Source organism: Archocentrus centrarchus, chromosome 7, assembly GCF_007364275.1.
Source record: "Archocentrus centrarchus isolate MPI-CPG fArcCen1 chromosome 7, fArcCen1, whole genome shotgun sequence".
Taxonomy (NCBI): domain Eukaryota; kingdom Metazoa; phylum Chordata; class Actinopteri; order Cichliformes; family Cichlidae; genus Archocentrus; species Archocentrus centrarchus.
This window is the reverse complement of record NC_044352.1, coordinates 19,819,587-19,843,103: the sequence shown is the minus strand read 5'-3', so window position 1 is coordinate 19,843,103 and position 23,517 is coordinate 19,819,587. Positions and strand designations below refer to the sequence as shown.

Here is a 23,517-nt window from a genome sequence, read left to right as displayed (position 1 = left end):
GGATTGTTCAGCCTCCCATTCTTCAAAAATAAGATTAACAGTACATCTGTCAGAAGCGGTTAATGATTTCCACCCATTAGTGGCCGTTTCACCCGCAGCTCCATGTTCAGGAATCTTGTCTGCTCCGAGGCCATTTTCTCAAATTAAGCATGTTCTTGTTTTGGGTTCAGAAGTCACTTCACTGTCTGACAATGTGGCCATTGTGGCAGGCTGCTCCACACGCATCAAAGAGGTGATTAACCAGTTGACAGGGCTGTGGGGACAATACTGCTCTTTACGGGGGGAACAGTGCGGCCACTCAGAGCGCTCGGCGCTGACTGGGAGACCGAAACGCTGCTGCCACTGCTGACAACATGAAACAAAAATAGCTGGTGTTCACACTCCTGCAGACGGCGAAGATTTCCATCCAGATACAGTGTTTTGCTGCAGAAGAAGATGGGTACTTGTTAGTCAGCTGAGTTCATTGATTCATTTGTGTGTCATTCAGCTTCATTGTTGGTATAATATGTAGGCACGTGTGTTTTATAATGTTTTAAGCTTTCTATCGGTACTATTATACTAATTGTTTCTCGAGGGCTCCATAAACCTACCAGAATTCTCGCTGAGTTCAACCGTCGAGGGTTCAGCGCGAAATGACGGACAAATCACCGATTGGTCGGGATCGTAGCCAATCAGACGTCCCCATCTGAGAGGGAAATTCCATCATCAGAATAAACTACAACTTGTTCACTGTTGTCAGTTTTGCAAGTAGTCTGAGCTATGTTTGTGCTCTTATGAGGCTACTGGTGTTTTGAGGAAAGAGTTGCACTTGTCCTTCACTTTGACTCATGATTGGATCGGATTTTCCTTCTCATCAGAAACACTATACAGACTTTTTGTTTTCTTTTTATATCCCATATGTTCTTTTGTCTACTTTTTTCCCCTAAAACGTCGACACTTTTCATAAACAATACTGGCTCTTCAAAGGACTAGCTAAGCCCATTTGATATGCAGAGATCTTGGTGAACAGGCTCAACATCAACATGGACCACTGGCGAATCTTTTTACTGGGGGTGTTTTTGTCCTGGAGGCTACAAACTGCATCCCAAATGCATGAAGGTGAGGACATTCTTGGTTGCATATCTGAAATCCTGTCTTGATTGAGTCTGCTATTGGTTTGGATTTGCATCCCTTGAAAACAAGATAATACCTCTGAAAATGTTTATCCATATATATATATATATATATATATATATATATATATATATATATATATATATATATATATATATATATATATATATATATATCAACCACCAAAATGTCAATTTTTGGCAATAGAATAATTCACTGTAGAAGACAGTAGTACAAACTGATAAACCTAAGCCTCCTTTTGTTTGCTTCACATCACACAGCACTCTCCCTTAAAAGCTTTTTTATTGTTATGATCAGGGTTATATCCAGGCCTTTACAATGTGTTCTAAAATGCTGCAGAGAACAGCAGTGATTAACTTTAAGAACGTCTATTTACCATCAACTTATTGTTAAGCTGTCAATAAATTGTTTATAATAAATGGTAATGTGGTATTCAGCAGTAACAAGGTCATTAATGTACAGTGTTTGCCAACATTCCAGCTTTTCTTTAAGATAAATGTCATACAATTGCACTGTTTTTCTATCTTGTCAATCATTATTTGTTTATTCACCAGTTTCTATTCATTGGAACCTTTGATAAATGTTTTACGTTGCCTCCAAATACTAAATATAATCACCTGCATCAACTACTAATGACTATTTTTAAAAGTTATCATGAGTATTATTGAGTCCTCCCATGATATCTAAGTTATTCAGGGCCAGTGCTCGCCTGTATGAATAGTAATTGCACATTTAAACGAGTATGCAACTGTCATTTGTAAGCATGTAACTTACCATTTTTGTTATACAACAATCTTCAGTGCTGTACAGCTGGAAGAGTCTGTCTGTTCATAATGAGGACAGAAAATGTGGCTTGTGTTGAGTGATTGCTGCAGGTGCCTAACTTTTATACATTAAGGATCATTTCCACAGTTTTTATTGATCACTCGCTAATGGTGTTTATGTCACCTTCCGTTCACGATATTTCCCTTCCCTCTGCCAGAGAGTCCCACTCACACATGGCCCATTGTCTTTTGGTATGATCTCAGCAATGTGCATCCTGCAGACACACATGCACACGCATACACAGAAGCACTGTCTGTCACTGCATCACTCGTCACTCACTGAGACACACTGTCCACATTTGTAGTTTTATAACAATGAAGCACTTTGTCTGAGGAAGGGAAAAAAACCCACTCTCTCTCGATCCCCCTGGCCTCCTCTTCATCAGCCCCGGGCCTGGACTGTTCTGTGTAAGCGGGTCACAGCCTGCCTGCTTTCCTCTGCATCACAGCAAAATCTGCAGCCAACACAGCCGCACACACAGCATCAGAGAGAATTACCAAACCTATAAATACCACAGAAACAACACAGCCCACAGTAATCACTCGCAGCAGGGTTTTTCCATTCATTTTCATCTTTATGTCCTTATTCCCAATCAGAGGTGTGTCCAGGTACGCAGAATGGACTGAGTTCCACAGGCTCTCAGGAGAACCAGTACAATCTGATTAAAGACCGGTATAATGGCTGTGAGATTGTCATGGGAAACCTGGAGATCACTCAGATTGAAAGTAACTGGGACTTGTCCTTCCTCAAGGTAAACATCATGTTTCCTTACTCACCAGTCCTCCAGCCGACCAATTTGTACAAAGTAATGAAAAGTGGAGTACATCATAGAAGTAGAGAAAATACAACCAACCCAGTTGCCTTATATACTGATGGTCTTCTGCTTTACTCCAGAAAATCCGTGAGGTCACCGGCTATGTCCTTATTGCTATGAACCACTTTCAAGAGATTCCTTTGGGGCAACTTCGCGTCATCAGAGGAAACAGCCTGTATGAAAGATGTTTTGCTCTCTCGGTCCTCTTCAACTACCCCAAGGATGGCTCCAACGGCCTACGCCAGCTTGGACTCGCAAACCTGACAGGTTAGAAGAACCGGGGAAAAAAAAAAAAAAACTAAAGAAAGAACATGTCTGATATCTGTTGTGCAAAAGAAAATGCTTTGTGAAATCCAAGGCATTTATAACAGCGAGGTGAGGTGTATTACATCCAATGGAACAGCTGAACTCAACATCTCATCAGAAATGGCTGCTCCTCCCTGAGGCTGGTCCTGTTGGAAGGCCCTTCCATCCCCAAGTGCTTGTTGGAAACAGGAGCTCATCAGACTGATGAGGATCTCTCTCTAATATTGAAGGATATTTACTTTACAATTGTGTACTGGTGCTATATAAATTATATTGAATTGAATTGAAAGAAGAAAATCCCATTGTGATGTCCCTCTATATGAGGTTCATTGTGAGCCTTTGAGTAAAGAAGTATAATTTTTAAAAGACATTACTTTATCTTCTTCCATGTTCTGCAGCTTGTATTGCTTTATTTTCTAATTCTTTCACATATTATTAGTATTTTCTTAGAGGCTTAAAAACAGCAGGAAAAAAATCCTCTGATACTGTTTTGTATTTTGATTTTTAAGGCAAAATATATATCTATGATGCACAGACTGAGCTACTCAGCATTTTTAGCCTCACCGCTGATGCTGTAACATTTGCTAGATGCTGTCTAAACTGTTTCCTCTGTTTGCTTTCATTATGTTTCACTCATGTTTTCACAGAGATTCTGGAGGGAGGGGTGCAGATTATCAACAACAAATACCTGAGTTATAGCCCCTGGATTTTCTGGCAGGATATTGTCCGGGACAGCAATGCTCCTATTGATATCCAAAACAACGGAAAGAGAGGTCACTACTGTCCTACCATACATATTCCAACTCTTCTCTAATTTTTCTCTTTTTATAAGTACCACTTGTCTATCTGTGTGCCACTCTTTCTTAGGCCCATGCCACAAATCTTGTAGAGATTATTGTTGGGGACCAAATGAAGAGCAATGTCAGATCTGTGAGTTCCCACTTTGTCTTTTTGTTTTCTCTCCTCCTCCTCCTTTTATGCACTTCAGCATATCTCTTCAAGGCTACACAGAAATAAACACAACACACACATGACTTCTGTGTGTTTCAGTGACTAAGACGGTGTGCGCTCCGCAGTGTAATGGCCGCTGCTTTGGCACAAGCCCGAGGGACTGCTGTCACATAGAGTGTGCAGCGGGATGCAAGGGCCCTCAAGATGTGGACTGTTTTGTAAGTCTGTTATCTTTTGCCTCTTTGAAGGGATTTCCTGATGAATCAGAAGACAAAGGTTGTTAATTCCTCATTAAAAACTACAAAAGAGTTTTAATCCAAACCCAAATGCTTTACTGTTGGGTTCAAATCTAATTTTTAAACAGGCTTTTAAGGAGCCTAATGTTGGAATCCCATCATTTTTCTATGGCATGGATAGTCCGGCTGCCTTTAATCGTTGCCATGTTATCAGTGTGTGTGTAACACGTGTTTTAGTGGAGGTGATGTTTGTTGGATTTGATTTTCTAACAATGTAGCTTGTAAATACAATAGTTCATGGCACTGAATCCTTGAAGTGGAGTTTATAGCCAAACTTGTGGCTCACACAACATTAGTGCTAGTAAGTACTTAGCAGAGGATTAAACTGTGATAGTGCTAATGATTTTGAATTCATCCCGAGGTGAACACCAGATGTAATAGCCTGCCGTAAAAAAGGTCATTCGCAATATTCAAAACCAAAAATCTCGACCCTCTGGTGAGACTGGAAGGAAAGTAACTGATAATGGAAATCTCTAAGATTTAGCTGCTGGGTGCCATGATTGCCTGTTCAATTTTGATCCACTTGAGCAGCCAAGAGTTTCACGTAGAGGCTGTTAGTGATTTAATATGATTCTCTTCTTTCTATGTGTGTGTGTGTATGTGTGTGTGTTTCCGTAAAGGCATGTCGTCATTTCAACAACTCCGGAGCCTGTGTACCTCAGTGTCCCCGGGCTCTGATCTATAACAAGCAGACGTTTCAAATGGAAACCAACCCTAATGCCAAATACCAGTATGGTTCCATCTGTGTTTCTCAGTGCCCCAGTGAGTGGCCTGTGTGTGTTTGTGTGTTTGCATGCTCTACAGGTTTTCTTGTTACTTGTTCTGCTGTGTTAAACCCACAGCCATGTGAAAAACAAAAGTACACCCTCTTTCAGTGCTAAGGTTTGAAGTACAGTATCAGGACATAATTAAAAATCATGTGGTCCACGGCAGGTCTTGAAACGAGCTACCTCAAATGAACAACAACACATGACACATTGCACGGTGCCATGTTGAAGCAGTGTGTGAAAAAAATAAAGTGCACTGCTCCCACAGGAATTAAGAGGTTAAGTAGCAGCCATTGATTTGTCATTAGCAAGCGTGACCACCTTTTGGCAGTTTGCAGGTCTGGAACATTCAATGCTGAGGAAAAACATCAGAAGTGATCTTAGCTGTTGCTGCCCATCAGTCTGGGAGGGTTTGAAGGGCCATTTCCAAACAATTTGATGTCCATCATTCTACAGTGAGAAAGATTATTCATAAGTGGTTGTTGTTCATCTAAGGTTGTATTTTTCTCGTTTCATTTCATTTTCTAATTTTAAGACCAAAGGACCAGATTATTTTTTTATTATCTCCTGATATGTAAAACCTTGGAATTGACAAAGGCTTTGCGCAAGAAAGCAGAATTTACCAGTTGTTATTTGTTGTGTTAGATTTGGTGTGTGTTCCATAGCAAGTGTGCATGCATCTGTTTGTGCCGCATTTTGTCAGGAAGGCGTCTTGGGTGGATTAGAGAAATAGAGAATAGAGAAAAGCTGGTGGTAGGCTATCAGAAAGCAAATAACTGACTTTTAAGATGCTTATAGTTGTATTGCGAATGGCTTCATTTCATTCTCAAACATTTCCTGTTGCTCCCCTGCATGTGTGTAATAAAATCTATTCCCTGCATCTTTCTTTTCGTCCTCCTCACAGCTCATTTTGTGGTGGACGGTAGCTCCTGTGTGAGCGCCTGTCCACCAGACAAGATGGAAGTGGAGAAGGAGGGCCAGAGGAAGTGTGAACTCTGCAGTGGACTCTGCCCAAAAGGTTGAAATGAATACACATGCGATGTTTCACTTCCTCTACTGAGATTATTTGTCAGTGGTCAGATGTGACGGTTTCTGGTCATCCCTGTAGTGTGTGAAGGCACTGGTGCTGAAGACAGACAGACAGTGGACTCAAGCAACATCAACAGCTTCATCAACTGCACCAAGATTCAGGGCAGCCTTGATTTCCTTGTCACAGGGATTCTTGGGTAATTGTCTACATGTATAAAGTTAAAAGCATCTGAGGGTACAGTGTCATACAGCAGGTATGTTTATAGTATTTGTTATTCTTCACAGAGATGACTTTAAAAACATCCCACCACTGGATGCCAAAAAGTTGGAAGTGTTCCGCACTGTCAGGGAAATAACAGGTTTGTTTACATGTTTGTGACAATTAGCTCATTTCCAATTATCTTTTTTTTTTTTTAATTGAATTTCACAATCAAATATACATGTTTCTGCATCCATTCATCCATCTTTTGTTCCTGTTTTGGTGTGAGTGCGATGTGCCTGGTTTTGGATATATTGAGTGCAGAGATGTCTCTCAGATATCATCAAACTTGATGGCATGGTGATATTTGAGTTTGGGTGCACTATCCGTTTAAAGTTACTCAAGGTGAAAGTCACAGTGAACATTAAACTGCTTGGTTTTCTTGTCACGTATGAGGCTGTCATCCAGCCCTCGATAATGCAAACAAAGCTTCAATCCATCAAATGATATGTGCTAACCTTTAGAGGGGGGAAAAAATCTGCAAATTGTCTGCAAAATAGTATGCACTGTGTCATTCTGTGTGGTTCTTATTAATATAATCACTGTGTTTTATTCTCAGATTTTCTAAACATCCAGTCCTGGCCCAAAGAGCTGAACGATCTGTCTGTTTTTTCCAGTCTCACTACCATTCAAGGGAGGTCACTCTACAAGTAAGACTAGACTGCATGCAGAAATATGTGAATCTACCACTGATGAGCGTGATCATACAGTATCAGTCAGAGCCTGCCCAGCTATATCCCCTAAAATTGTCATTCATAAACTTTAACAGGCCTTTTTGCAACCAAAGGTGTCGCCCCCTTGTGACCATAACAAAGAATGCCATTTTAAGGCATTTCTGCACTGGCTTCACTTCTTGGACCCGGAAGCTATGTCTGTCTCCTATGCCATTTATGTTTGCATGTAAGGCAGACGAGTTAACCATTACACCACGGAGCAGTTTCTCTTACCCAGACTAATATCTATATGACGACATGTGAAGTCTCTTGCATTACTATTGCATCACTGTGATTTCATTGTGATTTCTTACCTAACTGGCTTGGAAGAACAACATAATCTGCCACAGACAATATTATGTTCCTCCAGTTGAATCAAGTTCCTTTTGTTTCTCTCTTCATCCTCCAACCCTCCAACTAAAGGCGTTTTTCTCTGATGGTCATGCACATCCCCACTCTTACCTCACTGGGTCTGTGCTCTCTGAAGGAAATCAGTGGAGGCAGCGTGTACATCAGTCAGAATGCCAATCTCTGTTACCACCACACTGTGAACTGGACACAGCTGTTCAGAGGCCATAAAGTTCGAGCCAACAACAACCTCAGCAACAACAAGCTATTGGCAGAGTGTGGTGAGGCGAACTGCAGGACCAACAGATAACTTTTGCCATAATCTAATCTTATATGTTGTAACTTTAGTAGGCAAGTAACTAATGCTGTTCTTACGCAGTTGTGTGATGTAGTTGCAGAAGGCCACGTGTGTGACCCCCTATGTTCAGACTCAGGGTGCTGGGGCCCTGGGCCCGACCAGTGTCTTTCCTGTAGGAACTACAGTCGAGAAGGCACATGTGTGGACAGCTGTAATTTTTACACTGGGTCAGTAGTTGTGAGTTTGTGTTCTTGTGATTCACATGTGTATGTTGAACAGATCCATAATATTTAGTTATATGCTTTCTGAATAATGTGTCTGCAGAGCACCGAGGGAGTTTGCAGGTCCTGATGGTGAGTGTGCCGCCTGTCATCCAGAATGCAAGCCTCAGAGCGGGAAAGCCACCTGTACTGGACCGGTAATCACTTGCTTTGATAATACAGTAACACTTTTAACCTGCTCCGAACTATAAAAATAACTGTGTTACTGTTTATTTTATTTATTTTTACCAGTATTTGTCTATTTTAAGTAAAAGAGAAACAGTCCATTTGTTAAAATCCAGATGAAGGAAGAAACTGACTTGAGAAACTCTCCACTTCTGCACTCACCAACTGTTTCATTAGGCACACATTAGCAATACCAGGTCGGATGCCCTTTTGCTTTCAGAACTGCCTTAATTCTTTGAGGCACAGATTCAGCAAGGTTCTGGAAAAATTCTTCAAAGCTTTTGGTCCATATTGACATGATGGCATCACACAGTTGCTGCAGATTTGTCAGCTAAACATCCATGATTCAAATCTCCTGTTCTCTATTGGATAAAAATCTGGTAACTCTGGAGGCCATTCAAGTACACTGTCATGTTCAAGAAGCCAGTTTGAGATTATTTAAGCTTTGTGACATCCTGCTGCTGGAAACAGCCATCAGAAGATGGGTACACTGTGGTCATAAAAGAGTGGACATGGTCAGCAACAGTACTCAGGTAGGCAGTGCCATTTAAATGATGCTCAGTTGGTACTAAGGCAATCAAAGTGTGCCAAGAACGTATCCCCAACACCATTACACCAGCAGCAGCCTGAACCGCTGATACAAGGCAGGATGGATCCATGCTTTCATGTTGCTTACACCAAATTCTGACCCTACCATCTGAATGTCACAGCAGTTTGAACTTCAGCAGGTCATTTTGACCATGACTTTGTGCTTAAATGCACTGAGTTGCTGCCACGTGACTGACTGATTAGAAATGTGCGTTAACAAGCAACTGAATAGGTGTACCTAATCTAGTGGCTGGTGAGTGATTTATTGACACTCCAGAACACGTTTCGTTGCCTCCTTTCTCTCTTTGTTAGGGTGCAGATGAGTGTGTGGCTTGTGCCAGCTTTCAAGACGGCCCTTTCTGCATGTCCTCTTGTCCCACTGGAATAAATGACGGACAGAAGGGGCTGATTTTCAAATACCCCAACAGGGAGGGTCGCTGTGAACCATGTCACCACAACTGCACGCAGGGGTGAGACTGGACTCAACAGTATGTGCGCTCACATGTTTCCATACAGGGAAGTGTCACAATTAAGCTATTAAATCTCCACATGTTAAAGGAAATGATGTGTTTCCTATTGCAGATGCATTGGCCCAGGATTAAAGGGCTGTTTAGAGACAGCCCGACTGGAGGTTAGCAGGTAAGTGTTTCCTCCTGCTGGTGAACATAAAACACTACACTGCGATTTTTTTCGAGTCTCCGCAACTCACATTTAAATCATAAATACTGTACTGTTATCAAAACAATGTTTGAATTTCCTAAACTGCACTTCTAAAAGTGGTGTGATCGTGACATCAAACCTTTTAGCCTCAGTTTCTTTTCAGGTGATGTGCTTGCTTACACTCTTATTTCTCTCCCTGCAGTGGTCAGATCACAGGCATAGCCTTGGGTGTCCCTGCTGGCTTAATTTTCTGCCTGGTGTTGTTTTTCCTGGGCATGCTTTACCACAGAGGCCTCGCCATCCGTCGCAAGAGAGCTATGAGGAGGTACCTGGAGAGCGGAGAGGTGAGACTTTAGAGACTACCCTACTTTATCTTCTGGACTTACTTGAATGCATTTGTTTAGTTAAAAAAAAAAAGCAATCACTTGGGATTGGGCTCTGTTTTTGGCAGAGCTTTGAGCCCCTGGGTCCTGGAGAGAAAGGCACCAAGGTTCATGCTCGCATTCTGAGGCCGTCAGAGCTGAAAAAAGTCAAAGCACTCGGCGTGGGTGTTTTTGGCACTGTGCACAAGGTACTAATTAGCCTGGATTTGCTAGACTTTGACTGATTATCCACTGATTTGTGTTTTAATAAACTGCAGCTCTACATTTAATTTGTGTTTAAGGGCTTTTGGACTCCAGAAGGAGAGACAGTTAAGATCCCTGTGGCCATCAAGACCATCCAGGATAGCTCAGGCCGACAGACCTTCACTGAGATTACTGATGTGAGCCTCCCATGAAAAAAAAAAGTTTAGCATCAAAGATAATGTGAAGACTGAATGCCCGGCTTTTATCATATACCAAAAGATGCCTAAATTTCACACCTTGTTTATTGTGTAGCATATGCTATCCATGGGCAGCCTGGACCACCCTTACATCGTTAGGCTGCTGGGCATCTGCCCAGGTGCGAGTCTGCAACTGGTGACCCAGCTCAGTTCACGAGGTTCTCTACTGGAGCACATCAGGCAGAATAAGAACAGCCTGGATCCCCAGCGCCTTCTCAACTGGTGTGTGCAGATTGCTAAAGTGAGTGGAGCTTTTTTGTTTTGTTTTTTCCAGCCAAACTTGTGAATAATCTGTGAGCACTCCCGTGGACTACATTTTTGTTTCTCAGGGTATGTACTATCTGGAAGAGCACTGCATGGTCCACAGGAATCTGGCTGCCCGCAACGTCTTACTAAAGAATGACTATCAAGTCCAGATCTCTGACTACAGTGTAGCAGACCTCCTTTACCCTGATGACAAGAAATATGTCTACACAGACACAAAGGTTGTTGTGACTTGTTCAGTTTGCAGTGCACACTGAATTGATAAATAGCTTTTATTGTCTCTTCCAGTAAGTCTGAATAGACTGTCCACATTTTTCTGCTTATTCAGACACCCATAAAATGGATGGCACTTGAAAGTATCTTGTTTCGAAGATATACTCATCAAAGTGATGTTTGGAGTTACGGTAAGAGGATGTGTGTGTGTGTGTGTGTGTGTGTGTGTGTGTGTGTGTGTGTGTGTGTGTGTGTGTGTGTGTGTGTGTGTGTGTGTGTGTGTGTTGTACCAATCAATTAACCTTCCTCTTGAAATGTCATTGTCTGTGAATTTTGGCATGGAGCATTTAAAGTGTCCTCTTTTCCTGGACAGGGGTGACAGTGTGGGAGATGATGTCATTTGGGGCGGAGCCATATGTGTCCGTGCCACCGCAGGAAGTGCCGGGTTTACTGGAGAAGGGCGAACGTCTGTCACAGCCCCACATCTGTACTATAGATGTCTACATGGTCATGGTTAAATGTTAGTCAAAACGTTACTTTTGTATGCGCACACGCACACACATGCACACACACACGCGCGCACACACATTCAGGCATTCTTGTCATCATGCATGAATACATTGTGATACATTTTTTTAAAAAAAAGCCTTTTATCAGCGTTTTGCGTGTTTTCTTTAGGCTGGATGATTGATGAAAATGTAAGGCCCACCTTCAAAGAACTGGCCAGCGACTTCACTCGCATGGCGAGGGACCCGCCTAGATACCTTGTCATCAAGGTGAGACCATGATGGCCACTCATTTAACAATGTTTAGTTCTGACACACGGTCTTGCATCTTAAAGCCTATTTGTCCCTGTTATTCTGCAGCTGGAAGGAGAAGAAGCTCCTCCAGATGGAATCCATCGAAGAGAGTCAGAGCGAGGACTTCTGGATGCAGCTTTAGCAGACCAGGATGAGGAGGGACTGGAGGATGGTTTGGCTACACCTCCTCTTCAGCACTCTCCATCGTGGAGTGTGTCTCGTTCACGGATTAATTCTTGCAGGGTAAAGAAGTACATCCTGGATTTTTAGACTGTTGTTACTGGATAAGTGCCAAGTAGGCACATCAATCTTTTTTTCCTCCCTTATTTGCAGAGTGGCACATATCAGGCGGGACCTATTGGATACCTGCCAATGACCCCAAGCCCAGCAGACAGCTTCCGCCAGGTGTGACAGAAAGACTCTTTCACAAAGATGCATTCAAAGACACATTCCCACTAATTCTAACTAATTCTTGATTTGCACAAAGTTGGTATGATAAGCTACATTTGTGAAGAACTTGCCTTTAATAAGCATGTTGCCAGTGGCTGTATTCCAGCCCAGCACAGTCAGTAGGTCATTACCTCAGGAAGTAAGAAACATTCAAATGTGCTGGATTGTTTTGTTTTTTTTTAATAACTATGCATTGCTCTTTGCTTTTCTGTCTCAGCTGTGGTTTCACAGGTCTCGTCTGAGCTCAGTGCGGACTCTGCCTGAGAGGTTAGAGGTCAGGGGGAGTGGCAGAGAGGCAGAGCCACGTGAGGAAGGTGTACGGACTGGGAGTCTTCACAGGGCCAGGTTTGGCTCAGAGAGGAGTAATCGTCGTGTGCCAATCAGCCAACAAAGGAAACTTTCGACAGCCTCCAGTCCACCCTCATACAAGGTGTGGACGGGAGAGGAAGAGGAGGAGGTGGACCGCTATGGCTACGTCCTGCCTGGGTCACCTGGTACACCAGAAATAGGTAAATTATGAGCAGTAAAACAGTAGCAGTGCCTTGTTGTTTTGTTGCATTTGAATTAAAAGTGTTAAATCGTGCATTTAATCAAGGCTTCTTTCCCAATCTTCTTCCTTCTTTACACCTTGTCATGGTTCAAGTCTCCAGAATTACTCATTCTGGCCAAAGAAACTCAAGGCTCAAGAACAACCTGCTTTTCGTGATGATAAATCCCTCCCAGGAATATGAAATCATGAACACAGAGGAGGGTGCTCCTCTTTGCTCGGCCAGCGCCGTCGCACCACAGGAAGATGACCCTGCTGTGGGGCTTCGCTGTAAAACCTCACCCTTACCCTCCCCAACATTCATGGCTCTATTACCCATAGAGGACATAGCACATGAAGAAAGTCTAGCACCAGACTCAGCTGTAAGGAGTAATTCAGTTCATGATGCTTGTGAAGGAACTGCAGCAGAGCGCAGAAACTCAACAGAGGAACATCAGCTCACCAGTGACTTTATTGGTGATATCAGAGCTGTGCATGACCAAGGAGAGCCAGCCAAAGGGATTGGCAGATATGAATACATGGATATCAGGCACTCTGACTCTACAGAGGGAGATGAATCATCACAGGAGAGACGTGGGAGTCAAACATCTGCCAAGAGTGCAGCAGAGGAACAGGAAACACACCAAGCAGTGGAGGTGTTGAAAAAAGAGCACAGAGAGGAAGAGGAAAAGGAGGAGTCCCACAACACAAACAAACAAGCCACTCTGAGCAGTACAGTCATGCCCAGGCCAGATGTGCTGAAAGGTGGGGGAGAAAAGGTGGAGGAGTATGAGGAGATGAACAGATTTGGGGTGGTGCCCAGTGGACGGGAGGATACAGAATACCAGAACCTCCCGGTAAAGGGGAGGGTTATTTGTGAGGAGATGGGCAGCGGCAGGTGTGCAGAGATTGGGGAATACATCAAGGTGTGTGCCGGTGTGGGGGAACCTGGCAGCAGCACATCATTCGACAACCCAGACTACTGGCACAGCAGGCTGTTCCTCAAACCAGATGCTGTACGCATCTAATAATGTGGCCTGGGACAGAGGCACTGAAACTGCTGCAGCTGCTTACGTTGCTCTCATAAATGTGGGCTGTTTTTTATTGATGTCCACCTTTTTTGTGGGTTCCTTTCATCTACAAAGTTTCAGGAAAAAAATAAATAAATAAAAATACTGTTGATTCTTATACCACAGCTTCACTCGGTGAATAATAATTCATGAAAAACAGGTTACAAAGCCAAAAATCTGGAGGGTATTATCAAGTATCTATCAAGTTACCTTGGCTTCATATGAACGCAGTAACATGAGATGACTAATTTCTGTCCATCCTTCCCTACTTCTCATATTAACATGAATTATTATATAAATTGATATGACTATTTTGCAGATATTCTACCAACTGTCATTTACATACCGCCTTTTTTACATCGTGTTGACATTTTTTAATAAATAAAAAAAAATATTGTTTTTAAGCTCATTTGCTGATTTATTTGATTGTTGACTCGTTAAATAAAAAGAAAGAAAATCTCTACTGTTTGGAGATACTGTCAGACTGTACAGTCTGTATGGAGGCACGTGTGGAAGCCGAAACGTAAAGGCAAGTGAACGCACCAGTAACGCGCTTGCGTTAATGGTGCTTTTTTTTTTTTTTTCAGCTGCGGATCAGAGATTATTATGAAAGTGAGAGGTAACACTCAGAGTTCTTCCGTTTTCGTCCTAGTCCGGTTTACAACTACTGGTAAATCCATAGATAACAGATGCAGTGACATGAATCATGATACTGTTCATATCCACCGTCTTTTACGTGTTTTCTAGAGCTTCCAAAACGGAATTACTATAGATAGTTTCTAAAATATATATATATATATATATATATATATATATATATATATATATATATATATATATATATATATATATATATATATATATCCATTTGCAGTCCATTTTCAGCGGGATTTTTTTTAAAAAATAAATACAGTACAATGGAAAGTCCTTTGTTGAATCTGCAAAAAAATGACAATGATAACACATTTTGACAGGCATAAAATAATATTTTTTGCACCAACAAGGTGATTTTGAAAGAGCCATTAGTTGAAAATTTGGCATATCTCAACATGGTGTGCAGTGTGTCCTTAAAAAAAATGGAGGAAGCTGAGAAGGCAAAAAATGAGAAAACTACCTACAGCAGATGAACAGCATCTGAAAGTCATGTTCTTAAAAAATAGGAAATAATCCAGCAAAGGCCTGAAACAGGACCTGAGAGCTGAACCTTCAGTTGATCCAGCTACAGTTCACCGAAGCCTCATCAGAAATGGTCTCAGTGGAAGGGTGGCTGTCAAGAAGCCATCCTTAAGGAAGGGAAACCGGGAGAAAAGGTTGAGGTTTTCCAAATTACATAAGAACTGGATTGAAAACCAGTGGCAACAGCCCTGGAGTGATGAATCCAAATTTGAAATTTTTCTTTCAAATCAGAATCTACGGAAGAGGTCAGGAGAGAGGTACAACAGTGAGCGCCTACAGCCATCTGTAAAACACGGTGGAGGCCCTGTCATGGTTTGGGACTGCATTTCAGCCAGAACACAAAAAAAAAAAGTGCAGTCAGATTTTGACCCACCATGCAATATCATCTCAAACGCATCTGATTGGGAACAGCTTTGTTTCTCAGACAATGATGCCAAACACAATCCCAGTGCAGTAAAAGCATACTCGGAAAGAGAAACACACAATGGAACAACTACCAGTCGTGGATTGGCTGCCCCCAGAGCTCGGATATCAACATTACTGAAGCAGTGTGGGATCATATAAAGGTGGCCACCATCCAAAGAAGAGCTTTGAATGTCCGTCAAGAAGCCTGGAGAACTATTCCTGAAGAATGCTTAAAGGAATGACAAGAAGTGAGTTCAGGCCGTGCTGAAGAATATAGGTGGCCTATTTCCCATTTCCTAGCAAAATATAGGAAAAATAAAGTACTGGACATGTACTGATTAAATCTTAATATATCAGAATAGGCGGCACGGTGGCATGGTGGTTAGCACTGCTGCCTCACAGCTAGAAGGTCTGGATTTAAAGCCATCTTGGCCCGGGCCTTCCTGTGTGGAGTTTGCATGTTCTCCCCATGTCTGTGTGGGATTCATCCGGGTACTCCGGTTTCCTCCCACAGTTCAAAGACATGCAATTGCTGGCGACCTGTACAGGGTGTACCCCTCTCGCCCGACAGCTGGGATAGCCCCCCACCCCCACGCGAAACCCTGAACAGGATAAGGGGAAGAGGAGGGATGGATGGATGGATGGATGGATGGATGGATATCAGAGTAGTTAAACCTCTAAATTTGGATTTCTTTTATGATCCAATTATCATGTTGTTATAACGTTATTAGGCTACAATAAACTAAAACTGAACAAAAAATAAAGTGTGGAAAAAGTTAGCTTTCTAAAATGATAAAAACTAAACTTTAGAAGGAGAATGAGCTAACTGAACCTAGATTGCATCTAGCAAAATGAACTAAAGTTAAAAAAAAAAAAAATAGAATATACAGTCAGTTATTATAGTTTCGTGTTTTCTAATTAGTCTTTACTTTTATTTCAGTTTGACATTTTGTTTTTAAGTCAGTTTAGTTTCAAATCGTTTCCAGAGCAGGTTTGCTCATTTCAGTTTAGTTTTTATTGTTTGAAAATGTTTAGTTTTGGCTTGGGTTTTTATTAGTTTCAGTGTTAGTTTTAGTCTTTTAAATTATTTTTGGCATAAGTTGTTTTTTGGCATAAATTGTTTCAGTTAGTATTATTATTTTTTTTCAAGAGTCTAATTTATTTATTTTTTAATTTTATTTAAAACATTTTTTGTCACACCTAGTTTTAGTTTCTAGTTTCATTTTGGTTTACTATAATAACCCTGTATCCAGTAAATATTTTTGGGTTTAGCTTGTATCAGTTTAGTCACATGTGTTTCACGTGGCAACAAAAGAGGTACTGGTGCAATAAAAACTGAGCTGATACGCTCTAACTCACTCTGGAAGCACTAAAATAAAATAAAAACCTAAAGATAATAGGGAAAGTATCTTACCGTAACAAATTGCTCAACAGTCATTATCGGCGAATGCACAGAGCTAGGTGTGAACTATCTTGACTGCAGTGTGTCTTTGGCAGCAGGCGGGATCTGGTGATCGTGGGCTGTCGGCCGTAGTCGGGCGGGCCGGTGTACAGAGCAGCGTGGTCCGTTCTGAGCCTCACTGACACCCGCCGGGGGAGAGAAAAAAAAAAGTTACTCTTGAGTTCGTGGACACACTGCCAACATGTCTGGAGATGATGAGACGCAGGAGCAAACCATCGCCGACGACTTGGTGGTTACCAAGTACAAGATGGGTGCAGAGATTGCAAACCGTAAGTAAACGCGTCGCTAAAGAGCCGTTTTGATCTCTCACAAGTACCAAGCTGTGCCTGATGTTAGCTAGCAGTGTCAGCTAGTCATCTACAGGCAGCGGCTGTGCCATGTGCCGCGGCAGTGCGGCGATAACAGCGGGAGATCATATTAGGAAGCGGGGGCTTTGTTTAAAATCAAATAAAATACGGATTTTGGGAACATTTAGGTCGAGGTTTTCTTAATAGTTGTCCGTACACGTTTAGCGCTGTGTAGCTGTCACAGTAGCTATGCAGCGATGGTGCTGGGCTAGCTGGCTAGCAGACGTTAGCTAGCTGTGACTGCTAACGTTAACAGATAACAATGGTAAGCTAAAATGCAATGATAACATGTAAGTGTTCCAAATAATGTAGCGCACATTTAAAGGTATGTATGCAGTGAATTTAAATCCATCTAAATTAAGTTTAACGCAACTTTGCTAATGACCCGATTGACTTATAAGGTGTAATTTTAGGTTTAAATTGGAGTGAGCAGAAACCATTTAATACTACTTCCTTCAGGCGCTATTTATTATACTTTAACGAATGAAACAATTAATTCCAGGCTGCCTAATAACTGTACATTTACAATTCCAGCATACCTGATTAGTTCAGTAGGCTTTTTATTTTTATTTTTTTTTGGTGATTGGTGCCCAGTCCTTCCCTGTGTGATGGATCCGGGGTGTGCTGGTGCTTTACATCAGTGACAGTATGTCCTTGTTATGAATTTCGTATGATAAGCTGATTTTGATTTAAGACGCCTAATTTACTCTCGGCATTGTGCAGATTTAGGCTGATATGCAGCTGTCAGACAGTCTGTCAAATGCTGAAGTGGTTTTTCTCTGCCCTCTGCTGACAAGATGAACACAGTAAGAGTGTCATTTTTGGGTGTTTTCCCCCACTAATTCTTAACATTTTGTGGGCTAAACAGCTGATTGAATGACCTGGAAAATAACCAGCAGGTGAAGTTATAATGAAAATAGCATTTAGATTCAGCCCGACGCTGTCTACATTCTGACACGCTGCGTTAACCACTTAATTGCTTTCTTATCTCCCTGCAGAGGCTCTGAAGACTGTAGTAGAGGCAGCTAAGGCTGGAGTCTCTGTGCTCAGCCTGTGCGAAAAGGGAGATGCCTTCATTGTGACAGAAACTGGGAAGATCTTCAAGAGGGAAAAGGAAATGAAGAAAGGTGTGTGTGTGTGTGTGTGTGTATATATATATATATATATATATATATATATATATATATATGTATATGTATGTATGTATATGTGTGTGATTAGTCACCCTGTCCATCTGTGACTCAGCATTCCCTCATTTGCTCTCTTTCCTTCACAGGTATTGCGTTCCCTACATGTGTGTCAGTTAACAACTGTGTATGCCATTTCTCCCCTCTGAAGAGTGACCCTGAAGTCGTACTGAAGGATGGAGATCTTGTCAAAGTGTAAGGTGCCAAATTTAAGGTAGAAAATTCACTGAAATTAAAATGAAGCCTAACTTTAATCTGTTTGTGTGCAGTGATCTTGGTGTGCACGTTGACGGCTTCATCTCAAACGTGGCTCACAGCTTCGTTGTTGGCGTGACCAAGGTATGGGGAATACACCTGGACTGTAGCAATTTTCGAGCTAAAGACTAAAGTAATACTAATAGTTTTTAAACTTGCCTCCCGTGTCACTGCAGGACAACCCGCTGACGGGACGGAAGGCCGACGTTATCAAAGCAGCTCACCTCTGCGCAGAAGCAGCTCTCCGCCTCGTCAAGCCAGGAAACCAGGTAAAGCTCTCCTGCTGATTTGTCTGACCAGATAGCCATTTACACCTCACCTCATCTCACAGTTAACGCTGTTTGCCTTTCATCAGAACACACAGGTCACAGAAGCTTGGAACAAGATTGCAAAGTCATTCAAGTGCTCCCCGATTGAAGGTGGGTGTTTGTGAACACTTGGCACCTTCGAGCGCTGTGATCTTGTTGCTAGTTAGTACATTTTCTAGATGCCGTTTTGACCCACTTAACTCATTTTAGTCTTTGATTGTTATGTGCGCAGGCATGCTCTCCCATCAGCTCAAACAGCACATAATCGATGGGGAGAAAACGATCATCCAAAATCCATCGGACCAGCAAAAGTGAGTTCACTCAGCCGAAGCTTTTTGTGTCCAGTGTGTCTTTTTTAACCCGTGGATGACCTCATTGTGTGGCATTTGCAGAAAGGACCACGAGAAGGCTGAGTTTGAGGTGCATGAAGTATATGCAGTGGATGTGCTGGTCAGCACTGGAGAGGGAAAGGTGAGAAGAGTTGCGGCGTATGGTTAACAGTATTTCCCCTCTCAGTTTGAAGAAATTTAACTTTTTTTTTTTTTTTTTAAATCAGGCAAAGGATGGAGGTCAAAGGACCACAGTTTACAAACGTGACCCCAACAAGGTGTACGGCTTGAAGATGAAGACGTCTCGAACATTCTTCAGTGAGATGGAGAGACGCTTCGATACCATGCCTTTCACTCTGAGGTAGCATTTTTTTAACTTAAAGATTTATTTTTATCATCACTGAAATTCATTTAAATCTTCACCCATTTCCTTTTCTTTGCACTCAGAGCATTTGAGGATGAAGCAAAGGCCAGGTTGGGGGTGGTGGAGTGTGCCAAACATGAGCTGGTGCAGCCCTTCACTGTACTGCAAGAGAAGGAGGGTGAGTTAGTGAAAGTAAAGCATGCGCTATAAGTGGTTAAGCTGTTTTTATAGATTGGGTTCATCCCAATTTCAGGAGTAATCCATTCAGAATTCCTGGTAATTCAAAATCATTTGCAACTTTTTTTTTCCTGCACCTATGCTTGAATCTGTAGAGAAGGTAATACTGGTAAAACATCTTGCCTCTCATCCAACAAGAAAGAAGATGCTGCTAATGCTCCTGAACCCATAGCGAGGTGCACAGCTATGTGCTGTTGGTTACATGGTGATTGGCTGAAAATCCAAAAAAGGAAAGAACCACGTGAATCCCCTGTGGGCGAAGGGGCGGGTGGCTGGAGATGCACCTGCTTTGGAGTGGGGTTTAGGCTGCCATGTGTTTTGCAGCCCTTCTTGCAAAAGCAGCTGTCAGTCCCTGCCACTCCTCAGCCTTCACTGTGGCATGTTTGTGAGTGAAACGGAGGTTCAGGTGGCATCAGACTCGTACTGGAGCGCCAAAACCAATCAACACCTCCACTGCACGCATCAGAAAGCAGACCGGGTTAGAGAGCCTCTGCAGTCTAGGGACAGCAGCAGCTGTAGGCAGTAGTTCAACAACCTGAGCTCCACTAAACTCTTAAGTGAGTTCAGACTTTTAGAGAAGCATGAAAGGGCACTGCTTTAAAGGAAGAGGTGGGGCTCAATTTATAAAAATGAGTGTTTCATAGGAGGGTGAACCCAAAAACAAGTCCTATTTTTTTTGTACTGATTATTTTGCATTAATTAGTCTTCTTTCACGTGGTCCCTTTATGAGTCGCCAGAGCAAATCATCTGCCTCCGTCTCACACTATCTGCAGCGTCCTCTTCTGTCACAGCAACCCTCTGCATGTCCTCCTTCACTACATCCATGAATCTTCTTTGGTCTTCCTTTTACTTTCTGCTCTCCTTCTATCACACATCAAAAATGGTAATTAAATTTAAATCGGATTAATTGCCCTGCAGATGTCACTTGATAGAGATTAAAGATGCTATTCACTTATTGACCTTTGGCCACTAGATGTCTCTGTTGACAAAACAAATTAGATGGGAAAAAGGGGAATTGCGATGGTAACTACCACTGCTGTAACTGTGTTACCGTTTCTGTGTTCAGGTGAGTTTGTTGCCCAGTTTAAATTCACCGTGCTGCTCATGGCCAACGGACCTCTGCGGATCACCAACAGCCTCTTTGAGCCAGAACTCTACAAGTCTGAGCACGAGGTGGAGGACCCAGAGCTGAAGGTAAAATGTGCTTTTGTGTTTGTTTTTTTCTTTTAAGACAGGACACGCCATCCTCCTCCCAAGAGGGATTAGACTAATTGGACTGCTACATCATGCCTTTTAGCTGACTCAGCATTCTCAAAGTCATTATGTGTTGATGTATTGAGTGCTGTACCTCATCAGATTGCGGAGTCATTTTTTTGTGTTCTTCTCCCCGATAAAGGCTTTGCTTCAAAGCTCAGCCAGCCGTAAGACTCAGAAGAAGAAGAAAAAGAAGGTGAGAAACAGGAGTGTGTGATACGATGCTGTTTGTATGACAGAGCAGATATTTGTCAAACACTAACTTCAACCCTTTCTTTTGACAAAGGCTTCAAAGACAGTTGAGAACGCAACAGGACAGGCGATGGAGACCGAGGCTGCAGAATAGATTGATTCTCCGATAAATTGTGACAGGCATCCGATGATCCAAAGAACAGACGTCACGAATCCTTCTGTCCCAGCTGTCTGAGGCACTTGTGGGCATAGCCGCTGTGAATACCTCTGAATCTAACTGATGTCAGTTTGGGATGATGCTGCTCCTAAATTTTGTCACTCTCACTAGAACACACACACACACACACACACACACACACACACACACACACACACATATACACACACACACACACACTTAGATCCCTACTAAATTTTACTGCCTTTGAGACATCCTTATTCTCTTAACAGTGGTCCACTACCAGAGAGGATATTTTCACTGGAAAATTGCACCATTTGACTGACCTTGAGCCTTCCATTCATCCTCCAACTGTAGTGAAAGATGTGGAAAATAAAATGAGTTTGACCGAGCGGCCAAGGATGATGAATGCACACTACTGCGTCAGTGTAATTGTGTGACATTAAGATACCTTTCTTGAGGTCTTTCCCTGGAAGCCCCGCCTTTGTCATGAGTTTAATTTGTCATGGTCATTAATATGGGACCGTTAAATTTTCCCCATCATTACTGTTGAATTCAGTTTAATTGCCACATTTATACCACTCTTGCTTAAATGCTCTATTGTGTATGCTTGTAGGCATCTACTATAAGTTACTCCTAACAGTTTCTAAAATCAATGTTTAGGACCTACCACATACTAACAATTTTTTTTTCTCAGTTGTGGATGGTCTTAACTCCTGCCAAGGGTTCAATACTCAGTCTTCTGGTGTCACCACTGAGTCTGACAGTCTGCGTTTACATAAGAAGTCCATACCTGTTAAATATATGGATGCTTTTGTAAAACAAATCCCAGTTTTAGAGACTATTTTTGGAAACATTAAAAAACCACCTGACATCATTTGTGTGCTTTCTGTTTCGGTGAATTCGTGTAGTCCTGATAAATAAAAGTTTTGCATTTTAAGAATGTTAAAGAAAAACAGTCCTGAGTGGTTCGACTTACTGCATTTCATCTGCCAAGAGCCAGAACAGAGAGTTGTGACACCAGCTTCTAGCCATGCTGGAGGACCAGGAAAATGATGCTAACATGTTTGGCAGATCCTCTGTTTGGTTCGCTGTAGTAGGATGTGTTAGACACTGCTCCAAAACGTTGAAGGAACACTTTAAATGCTTTTGAAAAATATTCAAGTTGAGTATTTTTACTAATGGACATTGAGAAATTTATTGAGAACCAAAATCTTTAACCCACTGATGGCTGTGGTGTGTGCGTTTGGCTCCATGTGCCTGCATACACTCAACATCTGGGCATCCTGATGAGACAGTGGATGGTGTCCTTACGTTCTGATCCTAGACCTGGGTATGTGAGCTCCTGGACAGTCTGGTGCTGTTTTGTGGCATTTGATGCACCAATATATAACATCCCATATGTTCTAGTGGTATCAATAACTTCATCATCCAAGAGCTGCCGACACACTGGTCACATGAGGCTGGACTTGATCCTGTACCAGGAGGAACCCAGGGCCCACTACAGCAGCCTAAGGTCTGACACTGGGTCTGAGGTACAGACTGGCACGTGGAGGTTTGTGTGACCCTCCAAAGATGCCTCTTCGTACCATCAAGAACCCACTGCTAGTTGATTTTGCCACTCTTTCATGTGTGTCACATGTGCTCAGGAGAACAGGCACCAGTGGCGGACCTGCCAGTTCTGGTGTTCTCTGGCAGATGCCAATCAAGCAGCATGATGCTGAGCTGTGAGCACAGGTCACACTAAAGGGCATTGGGACCTCATGCCACCCTCATAGAGTCTATTTCTGATAGTCTTGTCAGAAACATGCACAAGTAGCCTGCTGGAGGTCATTTTGTAGTGGCAGTGCTCCTCTTGTTCCTCCATATTTAAAGGAGCAGATGCTGCTGGGTTGATGCCAAGCCCAGCTAAAGGGGGAGGGTTGAATCAGGACGTTCATTTTGCGTAAAAACTTTGCCAAATCTTCAAGAATGATCCATACTGGATCAGTCGAGGCAAGGGTTAACAACGGTGGCTACAAGTGCTGCTGACTGGCAGGATGTAAAATATGCTACTGCTGGGCAAAGACAAATGAGGGGGAAGGTGTGTTTGGTGGTAGTGAAAGAGAAGGAAAAGTAGGACTGTGGTGCTGAGAGTACAGATTTTAAATTTCGGGACTATGGTGGTTTAGAGATGTGCAGGGGACATATAGGTGAAATATTGGGCAAAGAATGTTGAATGTGGAGCAGCGAGGCACTGAGGA

At 42.4% G+C, this 23,517-nt stretch overlaps 2 protein-coding genes and 1 long non-coding RNA gene across 3 annotated transcripts; 2 read left to right on the top strand and 1 right to left on the bottom strand.

Annotated features, from left to right (window-relative positions):
- Window positions 1-749: 749 nt before the first annotated feature.
- On the top strand, window positions 750-13,989 carry erbb3b (erb-b2 receptor tyrosine kinase 3b). The gene is made up of 28 exons (XM_030732970.1): window positions 750-1,098; window positions 2,556-2,710; window positions 2,854-3,040; window positions 3,727-3,852; window positions 3,947-4,009; window positions 4,130-4,248; window positions 4,947-5,088; window positions 5,998-6,111; window positions 6,202-6,319; window positions 6,408-6,481; window positions 6,941-7,031; window positions 7,518-7,723; window positions 7,835-7,967; window positions 8,065-8,158; window positions 9,087-9,244; window positions 9,357-9,413; window positions 9,637-9,778; window positions 9,886-10,005; window positions 10,099-10,197; window positions 10,313-10,498; window positions 10,587-10,742; window positions 10,850-10,925; window positions 11,108-11,254; window positions 11,413-11,510; window positions 11,601-11,777; window positions 11,868-11,939; window positions 12,202-12,493; window positions 12,628-13,989. The coding sequence occupies exons 1-28, from the start codon at window positions 1,023-1,025 to the stop codon at window positions 13,536-13,538; spliced, it is 4,389 nt and encodes a 1,462-aa protein (XP_030588830.1). The 5' UTR covers window positions 750-1,022; the 3' UTR covers window positions 13,539-13,989.
- Window positions 3,768-16,784, bottom strand: LOC115782661 (uncharacterized). The gene is made up of 3 exons (XR_004020168.1): window positions 16,576-16,784; window positions 9,615-9,763; window positions 3,768-3,822 (listed from the first exon to the last, which is right to left on the bottom strand). It is a non-coding gene; the product is annotated as an uncharacterized LOC115782661 (long non-coding RNA).
- LOC115782656 (proliferation-associated protein 2G4-like) lies at window positions 16,651-22,151 on the top strand. Its single transcript, XM_030732977.1, has 13 exons — window positions 16,651-16,892; window positions 17,969-18,097; window positions 18,247-18,352; window positions 18,427-18,496; window positions 18,589-18,681; window positions 18,768-18,831; window positions 18,953-19,031; window positions 19,113-19,191; window positions 19,277-19,410; window positions 19,497-19,591; window positions 20,717-20,844; window positions 21,047-21,100; window positions 21,191-22,151. Exons 1-13 carry the CDS (start codon window positions 16,805-16,807, stop codon window positions 21,248-21,250), a joined length of 1,179 nt encoding a protein of 392 aa, XP_030588837.1. The 5' UTR covers window positions 16,651-16,804; the 3' UTR covers window positions 21,251-22,151.
- Window positions 22,152-23,517: the final 1,366 nt, after the last annotated feature.

What these genes read in the sequence shown, in the direction of transcription:
- erbb3b (XM_030732970.1), top strand. Translation starts at nt 1,023, where the DNA reads ATGGACCACTGGCGAATCTTTTTACTGGGGGTGTTTTTGTCCTGGAGG. An exon ending in CTGTGTTTCTCAGTGCCCCA is followed by an intron (nt 5,089 to 5,997) that starts GTGAGTGGCCTG and finishes TCCTCCTCACAG; the next exon opens with CTCATTTTGTGGTGGACGGT. An exon ending in CACTGTCAGGGAAATAACAG is followed by an intron (nt 6,482 to 6,940) that starts GTTTGTTTACAT and finishes TTTTATTCTCAG; the next exon opens with ATTTTCTAAACATCCAGTCC.
- LOC115782656 (XM_030732977.1), top strand. Translation starts at nt 16,805, where the DNA reads ATGTCTGGAGATGATGAGACGCAGGAGCAAACCATCGCCGACGACTTG. An exon ending in GGGTGCAGAGATTGCAAACC is followed by an intron (nt 16,893 to 17,968) that starts GTAAGTAAACGC and finishes ATCTCCCTGCAG; the next exon opens with AGGCTCTGAAGACTGTAGTA. An exon ending in TCGTTGTTGGCGTGACCAAG is followed by an intron (nt 18,497 to 18,588) that starts GTATGGGGAATA and finishes GTGTCACTGCAG; the next exon opens with GACAACCCGCTGACGGGACG.